The sequence below is a fragment of the Psittacula echo genome, assembly GCF_963264785.1.
Source record: "Psittacula echo genome assembly, chromosome: 12".
Lineage (NCBI taxonomy): Eukaryota > Metazoa > Chordata > Aves > Psittaciformes > Psittacidae > Psittacula > Psittacula echo.
In genome coordinates this window covers 6,844,260-6,860,435 of record NC_137747.1, presented here as the reverse complement: position 1 = coordinate 6,860,435, position 16,176 = coordinate 6,844,260, and the positions used below count along the sequence as shown (strand labels likewise).

Sequence of the window (16,176 nt, the reverse complement as noted above, 5' to 3'; positions counted from 1 at the left end):
AAATACCTTATTTGACATGGATATAGAAGAGGTGCCTCGAGTGATTAACATTTCCTTGAATATAGGTTTGGATCCTCTTTCTGTACCTTTTACAACAGAAATGTGGACTTTGCAGATTACTGAATTGTAAGACTTGGGCAGGTGTTACAGAAGTTGCAGTTAATTTTATTTTATCATATGGTATAGAACTGTCTTCACATAAGGAATGTATCCATACCTTTATTCTTAGGAAGTAAAGAGCCATGGATTTCACAGGCCAGCAGGTAATCTTCGATGCATTTAGTTAGAAGAAGATCAATAACCTGCCACAGGATACTCCCTGTAGTGAGACGTGACTGAATGGCTTCGTATTGAACCAGACTGCAGAATAACCTGGCTGTTTTCCAGAACGGGGCACAACTGTGATCAAATGATCCTAAAGCTATTTGGAAACATCAAGAATGGGGCTAGGGAGGGGGGTAAATGAAAAACTTCTGCATTGTATCAACATACAGTACTATGCACAGCACCAAATATCAAACCATTAAAGCATTGTCGTGTTACCAGTAGTGCACTGCTTCATATCCAGCATGAAATGAACACTGTTCACATACAGACGCTGCTTTGTGCTAAGGGGTAACCAACATATTACAATTAATCAAAACTGCCTGTACATCCAGTTCAAAAGATGGAGATACTATTGAAATGAATCTGACACGGGAACGTGCTCTTTTATTGCTGGTAATTTCCATATTGTCCCTATAAAGAAGAGAAATAAAAACATTGGAGAATAATATATCAGAGGTTTACAAATAGTGAGTTAGGTGATTTCTTTTGGTCTATGAATTTTGAAAGACCCACTGAAGTATCACTAATATGGCTGTACCAAATTACCAGATAGGTTTATAGTGGAGCTAACAGCTACATGCGCTTTTTCATAGCAGAGATTTAGAAGATTTACCTGCTCATAGCCATAAGGCCTCTGTTGCTGAGCAGATGGGCCGGTCTGGGAAGCTCTGTAACTCCCGTATTGCTGCCCCTGTCCCTGTTGGTAGCTGGAATACTGTGAAGAGGCTCCTTGTGCAGGACCTGAGAAGACAGTAAAAGCTGCTACTAAGGCTTGAGGGGGAGTTCTTGTGCTTAACACAATGTAACACATGATGGTAACAAAGTAAGCTCTGTGAGTATGAACTATGAGTAGGTTTTGCCTAGACCTCCCCTCTGGCTTTACACTAGAAAGTGTTAGTAATAATAATGATCTAGTCCCAGTTTGGTTAACATTGCCTGTTCACAGTCAAGTCCCATCACATCTGGGAGAGCCACCAGAAATCCCCTGCCTCAGAACTAGGATTTAGATTATTCTGATCTCTCTGGACCCTGGTTTTGTGCTGAATAGCCTGATGTTTATATTTGGTTATATTGTACTAAATAAGCTAATGGTTTCTTTCTCGTGAAGACTGAGGATACATACAAGATGCCTCTAACTGATCAGAAAGCTCAAAGACATCAAACTCGGATCCTTTTGATGAGAGTGGGGAACTCTGCCACTGATGATTTGAAGGGTTTGAAAGCCCCACACCAGTGTCCACTGCATGCTCAAGGCTCTCTTCACCTCAGTCCCTCACTAAGGAATAAAACCCCTTTGATGCTGCAAGAATGATTCTAAGCGAGGGACCAGTGACTCTCCAGACTGTTGATGTTATTTTTTCCTGTCAGCTGCAGAACTGAGATGTGCAGGAGGCCTGAGAATCCAAGCAGTGTCCTCCTGCCCACACTTACCAGGAAGACAACGTGAGGCAAACTTGTATTTTCTAACTTTCTTTCAAAAGAGAGGGATTCAGGATGGATTCATGCAATGTGGTGCTATACTGATGTTGTTACTGCCCAGAATCCTTTCACATGCAATACCCAAGGTTAATCAAGGAAATAGTTTTCAGCATATGTTAGTTTAGGATGTGTCAGGATGAACTACTGCAAACAGTTGGGCAGTCAATGACTGCTTACCGTATCCTTGCTGCTGTCCTGGGTAACTTTGTTGGTTTGGGTATTGCTGCTGGGAGTATGTTTGCTGTTGTGCAGCTCCCTGTTGGTATCCTGCCTGCTGCTGGCTGTACTGGGAATTTCCTAAAGAGGGAAACATTGAAAGAGTTGGGTTATAGGTGAAGCGGGTGTTTCACTGTACATGTGAGTCATGAGGAAGACAAAAGCAGAAGTAGTCTTGGTCTGGAACTCAGACAAATGCTCTTCTGAAACAGCTGATTGCATTTTTCCAAGCAGGATGTTTATTCCTTCAGTGAGTTTTAGTTCATTTGAACAGGAGAGAGGTGTTTGTTTGTATCCATCACTATACAGACAAACAAAGAACCTGTTTCTCACAGGAGCTTGTTTACCCCAGAAGTAAACCACAGAGCCCCAAAGATAAGGGAGCCAAGGTAAAGAGCTGGTTTCTCAAGAAACCCTCCCACTGTATTTTCTCCTAGACACTGATGTTTATTCCCATATCCCAAAAGGCCATTTATCAAATTTTTACTGGTATGTTTTAAAATACCTTTGATAAAAACTCCATTTGCAATATCCTGAAACAACCAAATGCACAGAGACTACACAGACGGCACTGCTTTTCCTAAATGCCTACTCACTGTATCATAATTAAGATAACATTTTGCAGCTAATTTAGAGTTCAGGTATCTTAACAGTATCACTGAATTTATGATGTACTCCTGTTGAGAGGTTTTAGTGGTCAAATTGTAAACTCATAGTACTGATTTTCAAAGACTAGTTTCATTTAACCCATTGTTCTTCACCATTTGTAAGATGAATTAAGTAAGATTAAAACCAGTTGGTTGGAATTAACCACTGGGCTTTCTTACTCCAGAGAAATTTCCATTTATGACTGCCAGTTTTCTCCAGTTCTGACCTCATTTCTAGCTGCATTTTATCTTTCTCAGCATAACCATTTACTTTAATACAACCGTTTTTATTCACATTATATAAAATGTTTGTTAATGTAAGGGAGAAGGATACCAATATCCTGGAAGTCTTTTACTGCAAGAAAAGGTCAGTATCTATAGCTCTAATTCCACCCTGCTCAGCTACAAACAAGGATCATTTTTGTAATGAATATGAGGCTACACACAAGTTGTTGGTGATCCCACACAGCTGCACAGCGTGACTGCCCCACAACACAGGTACCAACATGTGGACAGTCTGATGTAGTCTTGGTATAAAAAATGCCGTATATAGCTAAATTCCATTTCCTGGACACTCCTTAAGGAACAGCAGTTAGTGATACAGAAATTGCAGGTCCTATTTTACATTTTCATAAGCATTTCACTAATATTTTAGGGGATTAGAGCTTGCTTTACAAAGATTGGCAATATATTTTCCTACCTCCTTCATAATAGTGTTGTGTAGAGTCGTCAAATGACCTGTCATAGCTCTGCTCAGTATAGGATGACTGCTGATAGGCATAATCACTGTGTCCTACAAAGAATTGCAAAGATTTATGAGACACACTGTTAATAGAACTACATATATATTGTTGAATGATGTATCATAAAGCTGCACAAAGATGAGGCTGAGAAGAAATAGAGACTCCATAGGTAGGAGGTCAAATGTGTGGGAAGAAAAGTCACATCTATGGATAAATCTCTTGCATTTACTAATCCAAACTTGGCTTCATGCTGCTTCTGAAGCAGCTTGGATGGCAGGGTGCACTGATGTGTGTGTTTATGCACCAGGCTGCCATGCCCTGGGATTAGGATTTTCTAGCATTTCACTTGGGAATGAATCATAATGGGCTTGCCACGTCCTAGGATGTAGCAGTCATGGTACTACAGCTCAGAGGAGTTACCATCTGGGTAGTATTGCTGATTCATAGGTTCTGATGAGCCTTGTCCATGGCTGTACTGTTCACTGTAATATTCTTCCTGACCCATGTACTGCTGCGAGGAACCTGCAAGGCAAAGACACAGAGAGCAAACTGAGTGAGCCCGGGGACTCCTAAGGGATGTTCTTATCTATCTTATCTCTTCTTTTCTATTCTTAATAAAGAAAACAGTGTTTACAACTGGAGAAGTGAACAAGCAGTGTATGTTCAGAGCAGTTGTAAAGATGTTACATTCATTAGAAAAAGGAAATGAATTTGTATTTGCCAAAAAAGCTGCTTGAAATTGAAGTTACACAATGGTCAGTACCACATCCTAAACCCACTCACTTCTGTGGCAATAGGAATGGCTACATTTCATCTACTAATTGTTGTTATTAGAAAGCACAAGCATGTATTCCATGCTCAAGAAAACAGTCAGGATTAAACAGATTTGAATTAACGTATTAATTTGTTTCTTAGCAAAATTCACTTTATGTTAGAATCAGTCTAGCAGCTTTATTACCTCTTAGAACTTTTTCCAGAGAGGTCTTAGAGCATGGCAGTTATCCTCTGGGGTTTTCCTTTCCTTGGCCTAATTTTTCGTACTAATTGCTGGCAAACTATGTCTTCTTTGCAGAAATGTGTCCTTGTTAATGTGCCACATTATAGCTGATCCAATACCATTTGAAAGAACTGACAAGATTCCCAGTGGCTGGAGGGAGCTGTACATCAAATTGTTCATCTTTTCTTTAGAGATATATGATCCCTTTTACACAGAATTATGTGTTCTAAAGACCTGAAATAATTAAATAGATACATCTTGAAAATAGATTCAACTTCATCTGACTGGCATCATACTTCCACCATCTGGGATTTCCTGTGTTCCTGGATGGGATTCCCTGTTCAGAAATGTGAGTTGGAAATTCTTGTGCCTTGCCTACCCCACAGGATGCACTGAAGATCATCAGTGTAATAATAACTCTATCAATAACTCAGTAATAGAGTTTACCTTGCTGGGAAGCTCGGTAGGGGCCCATCGGCCGCTGACCCATCATGCTGTTGCCTTGGTTGCTCTGACTCATCATGGCAATGGAGGACTGCCCCTGGTAGTGCTGGCTCCCTCCTTGTGCTGAGTTGTAATGTGACGTTGCTGCTTGCTGGTGCATCATGGACACTACAATGCACATGGAAAATACTGTTTCTAAAGGGATGTGACAGTTGTCTCCCTAGTCTCTTCAGAAGCAAGTTAAGAACCTTCAGCTAACATGCATCCTGATAAAGATGTGAATTTTCCACAGGGGCAGATGTTTTCCTACTGCATGGATTTAACTCTTCTGCACTGTAATCCAGAAAGGATGTCATTACATGTCAGTTCTTGCCATTTGCTCCAGTTAGGTATTTAAAAATACATCTAGCTTTGGTTATCATTAGTTTATTTAAAAGAATATACTCATTATTACAGTAGGATTAAAGAAAGAAATACGAACTGATGCTTCCTCCTAACTAATTCATTGCTGCATTTCTTTTCTGACCAACTCTTTCTTCTACTTCCATCTTACTATATACCTGATGATTATACAGTTTAAATAAACTGACATTCTAGGACTTATTAGATCTCTACATTTCTTATTGTCAGAAAGAATTTTTAAGCATTGGACATGCCACTCAATACTCAGCAGCAAAAACTTCTTACAAATGAAGAGGTTCATTCTGAGTTGTCTGCTGGTCTCTCTATGCCCTGAAAGCAGTGAGAAAGTAACAAAAAAGGGGTCATAATGTACAAATAGTAAATGTGTAATACTCTTTGGCAGGCTTTTCAGCTAGGATAAAGGAGCTTCTCAGATCCACAGTTGTGGGATTCGCTGCCAGGGGCTATGGGATAGTGCTGCTGCTCTTCCAGGGCACCCTCTTTCCCCCAGTTCCCTGCTAACCATAGCAAGTCAGTGTGAGTTAAAGTTCTGACGTGTGCTAGCGCCTGACACCCAGCAATTCAGAGATGTTAAAGCTGTCTTTTACTCTTGGATGTTTGTCACCGTGTACAGAAAACATTTACAGAACGAATTCCAGTGTGGTGAACCTCTGAGGTCACTGAAAAGTCAAGCTGGCCCAGAAGGAGGAAGAGGGAGTTTACCTGGATTAGACTGCATGTTGATGTTTGTTCGAGAGACATAATTGCCTATTGACCCCTGGCCTTGCATTGGCACATTCTGAGATGCAGGCACTGTATGGCTATAACCAGGCCCAGTTCCATGACTGCTGACAGTCATACTCAGAGAGGTCGTGGGCATGGTGTTCTGGCCTGACTGCTGCATAGACACGTGATTAGGACCTAGAAAAATTAGAGAGAGCAACAAGAATAATCTGTGCTATTATTGGCAATGTACAGTGAGCATTAAAGCCCTCATGCCCTTTCTGAAATACCTTCTGATAAGGCAAAACCAAACAAAAAACTCCTTGTTATTAAAATCCCCTACAATTTATCTACAGACAATAAAACTGCACAGTTAGAGTGATCCTCCTTCTCCTGGCAGCCAAATCCCATACAGAACTGCAGACAGGAAGATTAAAACCAGCAGCAATGCCCTAAACAGTAATTGCAGATACTTCCGAAAACACCTGGACTCTGGATACATCCCAGCCCTCTGAAATTTGTCCTTTCCTTCCTCCTGTCCTGCTGTCTCCTTCACACAGATAGTGACAATGGGAAGGCACAGGAGTGGCTGAGAAACACTTTGCACTTTGCTGCTTCTGTCCAGTTGCTCCATCACCAGCCAACCCTCTTAGCTGAGGAGTAGGAAGTGATGAGGGACCCTCTCAGAGCACAAACCTGTCTCTCCCTGCCCTGAGGTTTGACTGAAAGTACCACAGACTTTCACAAGATTAATTTCCCAAGTCACCAGAATAATCCCTGTCGTTACAGTATTCCCTTTCCAGCATCATTGTATGGAACCATCAGACTGACTGCTCCAGTTATTCATTGTATGGAACCATCAGACTGCTCCAGTTATGTCCTGAGTTCATCATCCTCCTTACTTGGTAGTGTGCTTGTTTTTTAAAATCCTATTGTTGGGTAACTAAAAGTGAGGGAAATTTGGTGCTTATTTATTGTTGTTTGTTGCTGTAAATGCTTTTATGAATGAGTTTTGGGAAGCTGTTTTCATTGTGCATTATTATTCTCTAAAATGTGATAGTGTTTATTGTTGTCTATCTAAATTCAGCTGTATTGTTGTCAGTCTAAGTTAATGTAGGTAGAATGGAAGACATGCAGAATCCCAAGAAGAGACAGAATCATGTTGTAGTGTTAGATACTGATATCTTAATTCACAGTTATCTAGTGTAGCTACAGCCTCTGAAAAATGTGTTTAATTCTCTTAGTACAGACCTCATTAATTACTCTGAATGGTTTGTATTGACATCAAAATGGGCAAATTTGCTGTAGATTATTATATTTTCCTCTTGTGGAGAGATACAAGCAGCATTTTCAACATAAGACACAGCTCTACTGAGACCAGTGGAGCCAGGTCAAGCTCTAGCTTCTGTTTTGCTCCAGGATTTGTATGTCTTGTAGAGCTTCTACTTCTGCTTGTGCAACACAAAGCCACACGGTGTTTGACCGGAACTAGAGCTGCTTTGTGTGAGAGGTGGAGTGAAGCAAGCATTGGTAAACCTTGACCTATGTGCATGGGAAAACTTAGAGAATCTTGGCCTTTAAAGCAGTAAAACCCAAAAGGTTTGGCTAACTTGTGATTGTAAGGGAAAATAGGAAAGCATGACCAAACGTGTGTAAGTAAAAACACCAAAACAGTAGGATAAATACAAAGCACTGAATCTCTTTCATACTTTGATGGATCTAAGGCAGTTCGGGTTTATTTTGGAAGGCTTCATTCCTGATTTCTGAACAGTTAAAGTTCTCAGTTGAGCCCAATTCTGTCTGGAGGCAGCTGCATTTCACTGTTGGTTCATTGAATTGCATGGCTTTGCCTGCAGGGCTGTGGCAGGAAGAATCACTGACTTGGGGTTTACTTAAAATCCTGGTGGGTTGTTTTTTAGCTTGTCCCCATTGACAGAATTATCATTACAATTGACCTAGCTGCCACCATGCAGTTACCATGTGTGTAGTTACGTAGTGACTGTTCTGCAGAGGTGATTCCTGTACAGGCCTGACTGAGGGCAATAAAGAATAAAAGGTAGCAGCTTCTGTGGCTTCTTCCCTTTTCTTCCCCCTCTTACAGCACTGTACGTGTTCATGACAGACTTTCATCTCTACTGCCATTAGATGAGAAATCACCACAAGTGCTAGAGCCCCTATATTGGAATTATTTCTGCATATTTATTCCTATTTTCCCCCCCAATTGTTGGACAGCAACTGTTGACTGATGTGAAAGTATCGCTCAGTCTCAAAGTCAACCTCAAGAATGCTGTGTCATGCATCATCACTGTGCTGACTCAACTCTAGCTGGCACAGAGACAGCAGCATTAGAGACTGGCAACCCAAGGGAGTGTCCCCAAGCCCAAGGCTGTGAGGGCCCTGTTCTCACAGCAGAGCACATGCCAGCACTGCTGCTGTCACCCAGGCTACTCGGAAGAGGCAAGCTACTACATCCTCAGTTACACCTCCATTCTGAACTGTAGCTGTGTCCTCAGTCTGCTTCCCAGGGCTGGTATGTCTATGATAGAATAGCTACCACTACCCAAGTGATGGAGTCTCCGTGACCAGGCAGAGAATGAACTACCCTGAGACCCCCGCAACTCAGCCTGGGTTTTAGTATCAGGCTGGGGCAACGTGAGATAAACCTGCAACATGAGGTAAACTGCCCTGGCTGCTTCTGTTCTGAGGCTGGTTCTTTCAATCAGCACTAAATGACTATAAAGAACTGGGGAGCACATAAGAAAAACCAGCAGCAATAACACTGAAAATGTAGATTCTTAGTAACATAAAACACTGTTTGACTGACTTATTATAGTACTTATGCTAGGTAATAAATCTCTCAAAAAAGAAGGCCCAGATAAATTCACTAAGTTCACTTTACAAGCTGTAGCTGTTTAAGGTAGGCACCTTGTCCATTAGTTTAACAGGTACTATCAGCTTGACCACAAATGGATTTTTAAGAACTCAGAAGTCATTTCATGGCTTGCATCTGCTCTCGAGTGCCTCTTCCAAGGTGATTTTACAATCAGGTATTTCTGTTCATAGAAACTGGTTTTTTTCTCTGTCACTCTGGGAAGGAGCCACAGAAACAAGAACTGCCTAAAAAACTAGGAACTGCAAAATCAATATGTTCATACTATAAAATGCACAGAGTAAAAACAATTGGTTTGTCTTTGGATTAGTTTCAGTTCCACAAACAAACACAAATAGACCAAAGTATATTGTCTTATTCATATGAAATGCCTGTGCAAACTCTTTGGCTGTGTAGTACAATCTCTGCAAGCTTCTGTAGAGGACAAAGACTGATGCAACACCAAGCTATTGTTAGGAAGGCACGTATCCTGGAAGGTCTGCAATCTAAAGGCTTGGTTGTGTGGTTAGTCATGCAAGCAATTCCATTTCACCCTGGCCAACCCCTCCACTTTCAAGAGAAAAATACCACAAGGTATCATTTTTCTGACTAAAAACTTGGATGCATCTTTACTTGGTGATTTTCATTAGGCATTTCATGAAAAAGATGGTTTTAATTTCCCCTATAGAAACACAAAGCAGACTGGAGTCCTTGCAGAAGCCAGCATCATTATTGACTGTAGCCATTTTGTGATGATTTCAGCATGTGCCTGAAACCCCCATATGCCTGAAAGGTGAGTTAGGAGAGATCTTTTACAGCTCTGTAAGTATATTCTGCATTAATGATTTTGTTGCCAAGCAACAGCAAAGCAGCACAAAGGGGACCAAAGCTCACCATTGCTAATCTGACTCTGCATGAGGGAGGAAGGAGGAAGGCCCGTCCCGATTGCATCACTGAGATTGCTCTGTGAATGGAGAGATTGGTTGGATGCACTCTGAGTCATTCCTCCTGGGCCCAAGTTTATGTTTTGTGTTGGTGGCTGCAAATAACAGGGAGGAGAAGCAAATGTTTGGTTAGGTTTTTAATTAGAAAAAATAATAGCCCCCAAATTAGCCTGATTATGACTAAAAACTGCCTTAATTAAATATGTGTTTCTTTCACTTTCTGGGCTTCCTTGCGTAAACCCTTCTTCATCCGACTACTATGTGTGAATGACATTCAGCATGACACAGAGAAGCCAGCAGGCAGCCCAGGGAAAATCTTAAAACTGTGCCTATAACAGAGTCTGGCTTCTGTGCCCATTGTCCTGTACTTGTCATAGAATCATAGAATGGTTTGGATTGGAAGGGACATCAATTTCATTTTATGCTGGTCAGAACATAACTGCAGAGGGGAGATGCATTAGCAAAGATGATACGGAAGCCTGCTGACAAATTGACCTTTGTCAAGCATAAAGCTATGCTGTATTTTGAGTTATACCTCCAGAATCAATCCGTTTAGCCGGAATAACACAATGTTTAAAGACAAACTGATGCCCGAATGCTGAATTAGATTTTTCACGTAAAATAGTGGCTTTTTTTTTTTTTTCCTGTGTAAAGAATACAGTAAGAATAGGTAAAGAATAATGAATCTGGAACACACGGAGGCTGTTCAGACCTGCACCACTGCACCATTTATAGTATATAGAACTTCAGTTACGGAGACAGAGATTAACACAAATGCCCCAAAGAATGTGTTTTAAACACAGTAAAAGTAACTTTTGATTTGTTTTGGGGCCTACTTGACCACTTCAAAACTTATAGCTGGAAAAACACTAAATAAAAGGCTTATTGACATGGATCAGTAACAGAATCAAAGAACATTTCCCTCTGGCATAGTAACCGCATCTGATGGTAGCACTGGTACTTACTGCAGGAAGCAAGGACTGCATATTCTGGTTAGAATCTGCTATTGTTGCCAAGTAAACCAGGTTTCTGTGCAAGATTTGTTGGTATCTACAGAATAAGGAGTAAAGCTCATTTGGAAAGGGTTAACATTACAGAAAATTCCAAACTTCTTTTTTTTTTTTTTGCCATTTACAACTGATTTGTTAAATTACGTTATCCCACTTTTCACCAGTCATAATAAATAGCTACAGTAATGAGCTATATCTGTGCTCTCCTGCTTTTCACCAAGCATCAGTGTCTTCGACATCTCTTCTACAAATGGGTAAACCTGGAGGAGGGGAGAGGTAAAACACTCTCTCCATTGAAAGCACTTTGAGTGAATTGTGAAGCTGGGACCTCGGTCTCTGAGTACTGACACCGGGGCAGCTGCTCTAACAATTGGCCACTTCCTCTGTTTAACAAGGCTCTTAGGAGCAATGAAATTCCAGAACTCCAAAACCCAAAACCTCTGTGCCCTGCCAGCAAGCTGGGAAGAACAAGGGTTTTTTCAAGAGTGCTCCAACTGGAGTGTTTACTCAAGTAAGCACCACCTCAACCATTGATGCTTCTTCACAGTTCTCAATGAACTGGAAAAGCTCATAGTAAAGAACAGAAGGGCACCCAACAGCAAACTAGGAGCTGTGCCACTGAGCAAAGTGAGGAGTCAAACAGGGAGGAGGGTTCCAAGAACAACAATGCTTTTTTAGCATGAGTTTTCTTCTGATAAGAGGAAAACGGCTGGGAAGTGGGGAAGAATGGAAAGGTGAAGCTAGAACAGTGACACGACTTCTTTAGCGAAGGGGTCTTTCTCAGACCAGTAGCTTGGAAGTACAGCCCCATGACTTGACCTTTCCTGGGCCGATTGGCTGCTCTTCTGGCTGAGATTTAGCACCTAAAAGCTATATCTATTAAACTAAAATACTAAAAGTATTTTGCTTTCAAGATTAGGAATAGTAAGCAGTGATACAAACTGGTACTTCCACATGCACATTGTTTTAGCCACAGGTAACCACATGGCTGATTTTTAACATTGAATTGCTTTCTGATGAAAATGTGTTATTAACTTTACACATGATTCTACTTTATTTAATGAATTAATATTATATTGCATATATACATGTATTTAACGAATCTGCATAGAGCAAGTGGTCTAATGACCATCATTGTTTATAATTATTATAACAAATGACCAGTTAAAAATACTGTAAATACTAAATAATCAAATCCTTCAGAAAAAGCCCTCCTTTACAAGAACAATATCCATTCATAAATACAAGTGCATCTAGACAAACAGCCCAAGTATTCTCAGTGATCAGAACTGCTCATAGGACTGTTCCTGACAAAAAAGACACCCAAAAGTTCTAATATGCTCCAAAACTCATGATACTCACTGAGTACACTCTGCAGTTTTCCCCTTGCTCTGATAATCCATAATACATTGTATTAGGTGGTGATTTTCATCTAGCATCTGCATAAAAGAAATATGATCAAAACAAGTTACTATGAGAACCGTACTGAAGTCCCGTGGGTTTGTGATGCCCTGCAGTCACCTTTCATGGCAGTGGGTGGTGGTTTGTCAGTTCTGTTGCCTTGGGATGTTACAAAGTTCCTGGGCATGATTTTATTGAGCCGCAAGGTTGTGCTTTTCAAATCATTCCTCTATGAGCAGTTCCCTTTAAAGGAATCGGTTGAAATACCCAACACAGAAGAATTCAGGGACTTACCTTTTTGCTCCTCCACTGGCAGATAGATTTTAATGCTGAAGAAGGAAAACGCTTTCGCTATGAAACACCTCTGCCGCATTCTAAACCATCACTCGCCCTTTCCAAAACTGCAGATTTTACTGACATGGCTACTTTCAAGTGAGAAACATACTTTCAAGCAGTTTGAACCCACTACTTTTCCTGCATGGGATTGCCATGAGGAAAGTGTAAAAATACTGGATTCACCGAAACCACATTGAAGACAACTACATCCCAACATGTCCTGTGGGGTTCAGCTCAGTCCTAGTGCAGGGAGGACTCAAAATGAAAACACAAAGTAATTATATATCAGTTAATTTATGTTTATCAGTGGCTGCTAGCTTAGCTTCATGCAATAAATTCTAGCGACTGACTTGTTCCAAGAGGATCAGAGCCGCTGGACAGAATGACCACTGACCTTTATTTCATGAACTTATAATGTAATTAAAAGCTTAAAACACCTTTTGATTAGTTTTCAAATTTCAAATACAACATTTTGCCTCTTTCCCACAGCTTTCCTGTGGATGTGGGAGCTTTCTGAGGGTGACTGAATGGAAAAATAACAACAGTATTCACAAATTTAGACTTGCCTCTGGCAAAAACTCACTACGTAATACAGGTTGTAGGTACCGCTGCTGTTAAATGCTTGCAAGAGTGGGCTTTTGACCCACAGTGTCATCAGGACAGAAGAACTCTCGAGGAAAGAATAAGATGGTTTTGACAGTGTGAATTAATCCGTGTAGGTACGTGTTCTGATCAGAACCAGTTCTTGACCCATTCACATGCAAAGAGTTAGATGATAGGAAGCAAAGAGTCTTTCCGGTGCACTCTCAATCACTGCCTTAGAGAGCACAGCCGCTCCTGGGGCTTGCTTGTACTTTGCAAGTTGGTCTGAACCTGGCTGGACCCCTTTGTCCATCACTGACTGCAGCGATCCCCTGGAGCTCACCAGCGAGGGGCGAGGAGCAGAGGCACTGCTGTGGTCCGCAGGCTGCCCCTCGCACACTGACAGGGAACATCGGTACCCTGTCAGTCAAGGACCCATGTTCCTCCTGTACGTGTGCCCATGCTCACTTGGCAACCCAAGGTGAGCCTGGAATGTGAAGGGAAAATACTCCTGCCTGGTTCCCAGTGCAGCTCTTTGTTTCGTGCTCTGCACTCACTGTCATGCAGAATAGTCACCTATCTCAGTGGAAACTGCATATTGAATCAGCAAAGAATACAAACGTGTCCTTTTCAGTTTCCACAACAGATATCACTGACAACGTTCTCACATTCAGTTAAGATACATATTCAACAGCAAGAGTCCAAGCAATATTAGAGATACCTTCATCAGGAAAGGACTATGCTTCTACAGCTAGCTGAAGAACGTTTTCCTTACCAATAAAGGAATCAGGAATAGCTCTTTCCTGACTTACTAAGTCAATAAACTTAGTAACCTCAGTAACCAAGTTCTGATTTCCGTTGCACAGAAGAAACTGAAGTTTACTGTCCTGCAAATGCTGTTTGAGGAACTATTTTAAAGCATCACTGTCACTGCTCTGTTGCCAAAGGCTCTGACTTCCTCCATATGAAATTGATTTGAGGAGCTGTTGGTACTGGAATAGTAACAGCTTTGAAAGGCTGTTGAAATTGAGCTAATAAATAAAAGTAAGATCCTTATATACCACAAATGCAAATAAGAATCTTTCAATTAAATTGGTACGTGTTCTACAAAGCTCACTTTAATATACTTCTTAAGCTTCTAGCACAGCATCTGCTCCTTTTCTACACTCTTCTCTTATTGCCCCATTTCTATACACGACTATAAAGCCCATCCCACTTCTGTGCCTTGAAGTCTCTTTCTCAGCACCATCACTTGCCAGAAATCAGTGCCAACAGCCCAACATCAACCAGCAGTCCTGAGGTAACATACCAGCAGCTGTACCCGAGACGTGAGACATTTTTACACATCATTTGTAAAGAAATAACATTTTGAAACTTCCATAAAGTTGATGAATATGCAAAAGGAAAGAGTTTGAAAATCCAACTGAAGATACTTTGGCTGCCTTTGTCTGTGGCCACGGGCATGAGTTTAAGCACAAACTATCTGAATTATGAACCCAATGTGGAGGTTAGAGAGAAATTTATCCACCGAGTCCGAAACCTTTTAGTATTTAAAACCAATCACTTCACAATCCCACGCGTGCTGTAAGAGCGGCACAAACGGGATCAGTTTCCAAACAGCCTTCAGAGATTGAAGTCCCCTCTTCAGCCTCTCTCGCGGCAGTTTCTCTGCCTTCACCTCTGCTCTGTCACAGGCTTCTACTGAGGGTTTGGGGGTTTTCCCTAGAAGTCATAACTTGGTACCAAAGCCCGGTCACCCATGGGGTAGCAACGGCGCTTCACCCTGGTCCCTGCTCACGCCTGGACCACTCCGGGCACACACACCCCTCGCTCCGACCGCTCCTCGCACCCCGTCCGTGCAGGGCACGATACAGGCGAGGAGCAGAGGTCACGGTGAAAACACGCACGTTCTTCACTGACATTTCCAGCCTCTTCGGCACTGACCGTGACCGGCGGCGGGAGGAAGGGGTGCCGGGCATGTGCGTGCAGCCCTTGCTGCAGCCGTGCCGAACAGGAGACAATAACTTCCCAGCTAGGAGCCCTCGGCTCCAGCCTCCACACTACACCCATGCGGAGAGCTCCTCTCCAGAGAAAACCTTTCCTAAACCTTTGTCTGTCACGAAATGCCCATAAACACCTCGCAAATACCGGTATGTGAAGGATGTCAGCGAGCGGTGCTCCCTCTGTCTTCAGAGAGATTAACATTCCGCATCCAAATACAAAAGAAAACCTTTGCAAATTCACTATTTTATTTTAATTCAATTTTTTAGGTTGGATTTGGGGGTGGGGGGTGCAGAAGCTGACACACTGTCCTAAATTAATCATATTAACTGCACTGCCATCTCCCAGTGTATTATTGGCAGCTTTTTCCCCCTTACGAGCAGCAGCGATAACGTGCCATCCCGATTTTATTCCCAAGTCCTCCTCCGGCTCTCTCTTTGCAGCGATCTGAACACCTTTGCTTTGTTCCACCTCCTCCTCCTCCTCCTTCCCCCACCTCTCTCTCCAGCTGTCCATCTCTGCAGCCCTCGCAAATTCCCTGGTTCTCCTGATCGCCCCAGCAATCCGCCTCCTTCCTCAGCTCCGGGGGCACGGGCGGAATAAACGTCTAAAATCCGCTGTATAAAAGCATGCTTTTTTTACCTTCTGGATAGTTTGCTGGGTGACCTCCCCTTTACCTCTTGGGCGAGCAGAAGCAAAGGCAACCGACATGGTGGGGTTATTTTATGTGGCTATAATATATCTGTTCCAGCCTCTAATAATATTGTTATTATCTGGCTGCTATTGCCGTGCAGGGATTCTCCGCAGTGCACGGGGAGGGGGGGGGCCGCCGCAGATGGTACGATCTGCGCCCCGCAAAGAGCCACCGGCACCGCACCGCCACCGGCCCGCACCGCCCTCCCCTCGCTGCCCGCGCCGCCGGCTCGGGGCGGGGGAGCACCGGCGGGGATTTGGGGAAGGGGCGGGAAGCGGCCGCCGCCGCCGCGCCGCCGCCTCCCCGCCGGCCGCACATGGTGCGTCCCTGCTGCCGGGCTTCCTGTCGCAGGCGAGCGGCT

General features: G+C 42.6%; 1 protein-coding gene across 1 annotated transcript; it reads right to left on the bottom strand.

The window, feature by feature from the left end:
* Nucleotides 1-601: 601 nt before the first annotated feature.
* Nucleotides 602-16,126, bottom strand: SS18L1 (SS18L1 subunit of BAF chromatin remodeling complex). Its single transcript, XM_080627616.1, has 11 exons — nucleotides 15,764-16,126; nucleotides 12,164-12,240; nucleotides 10,757-10,841; nucleotides 9,742-9,886; nucleotides 5,979-6,176; nucleotides 4,857-5,021; nucleotides 3,833-3,934; nucleotides 3,370-3,462; nucleotides 1,984-2,103; nucleotides 941-1,068; nucleotides 602-738 (listed from the first exon to the last, which is right to left on the bottom strand). The coding sequence occupies exons 1-11, from the start codon at nucleotides 15,830-15,832 to the stop codon at nucleotides 712-714; spliced, it is 1,209 nt and encodes a 402-aa protein (XP_080483742.1). The 5' UTR covers nucleotides 15,833-16,126; the 3' UTR covers nucleotides 602-711.
* Nucleotides 16,127-16,176: the final 50 nt, after the last annotated feature.

Bases quoted from the DNA above. Each gene is read 5' to 3' on its own strand.
- SS18L1 (XM_080627616.1), bottom strand. From the start codon at position 15,832: ATGTCGGTTGCCTTTGCTTCTGCTCGCCCAAGAGGTAAAGGGGAGGTC. The intron at 6,177-9,741 runs GTGAGCTTTGGT...TAATTTTTCTAG, and splicing joins GCAGAGTCAGATTAGCAATG to GTCCTAATCACGTGTCTATG. The intron at 1,069-1,983 runs GTAAGCAGTCAT...CTGTCTTCTCAG, and splicing joins AGGACAGCAGCAAGGATACG to GTCCTGCACAAGGAGCCTCT.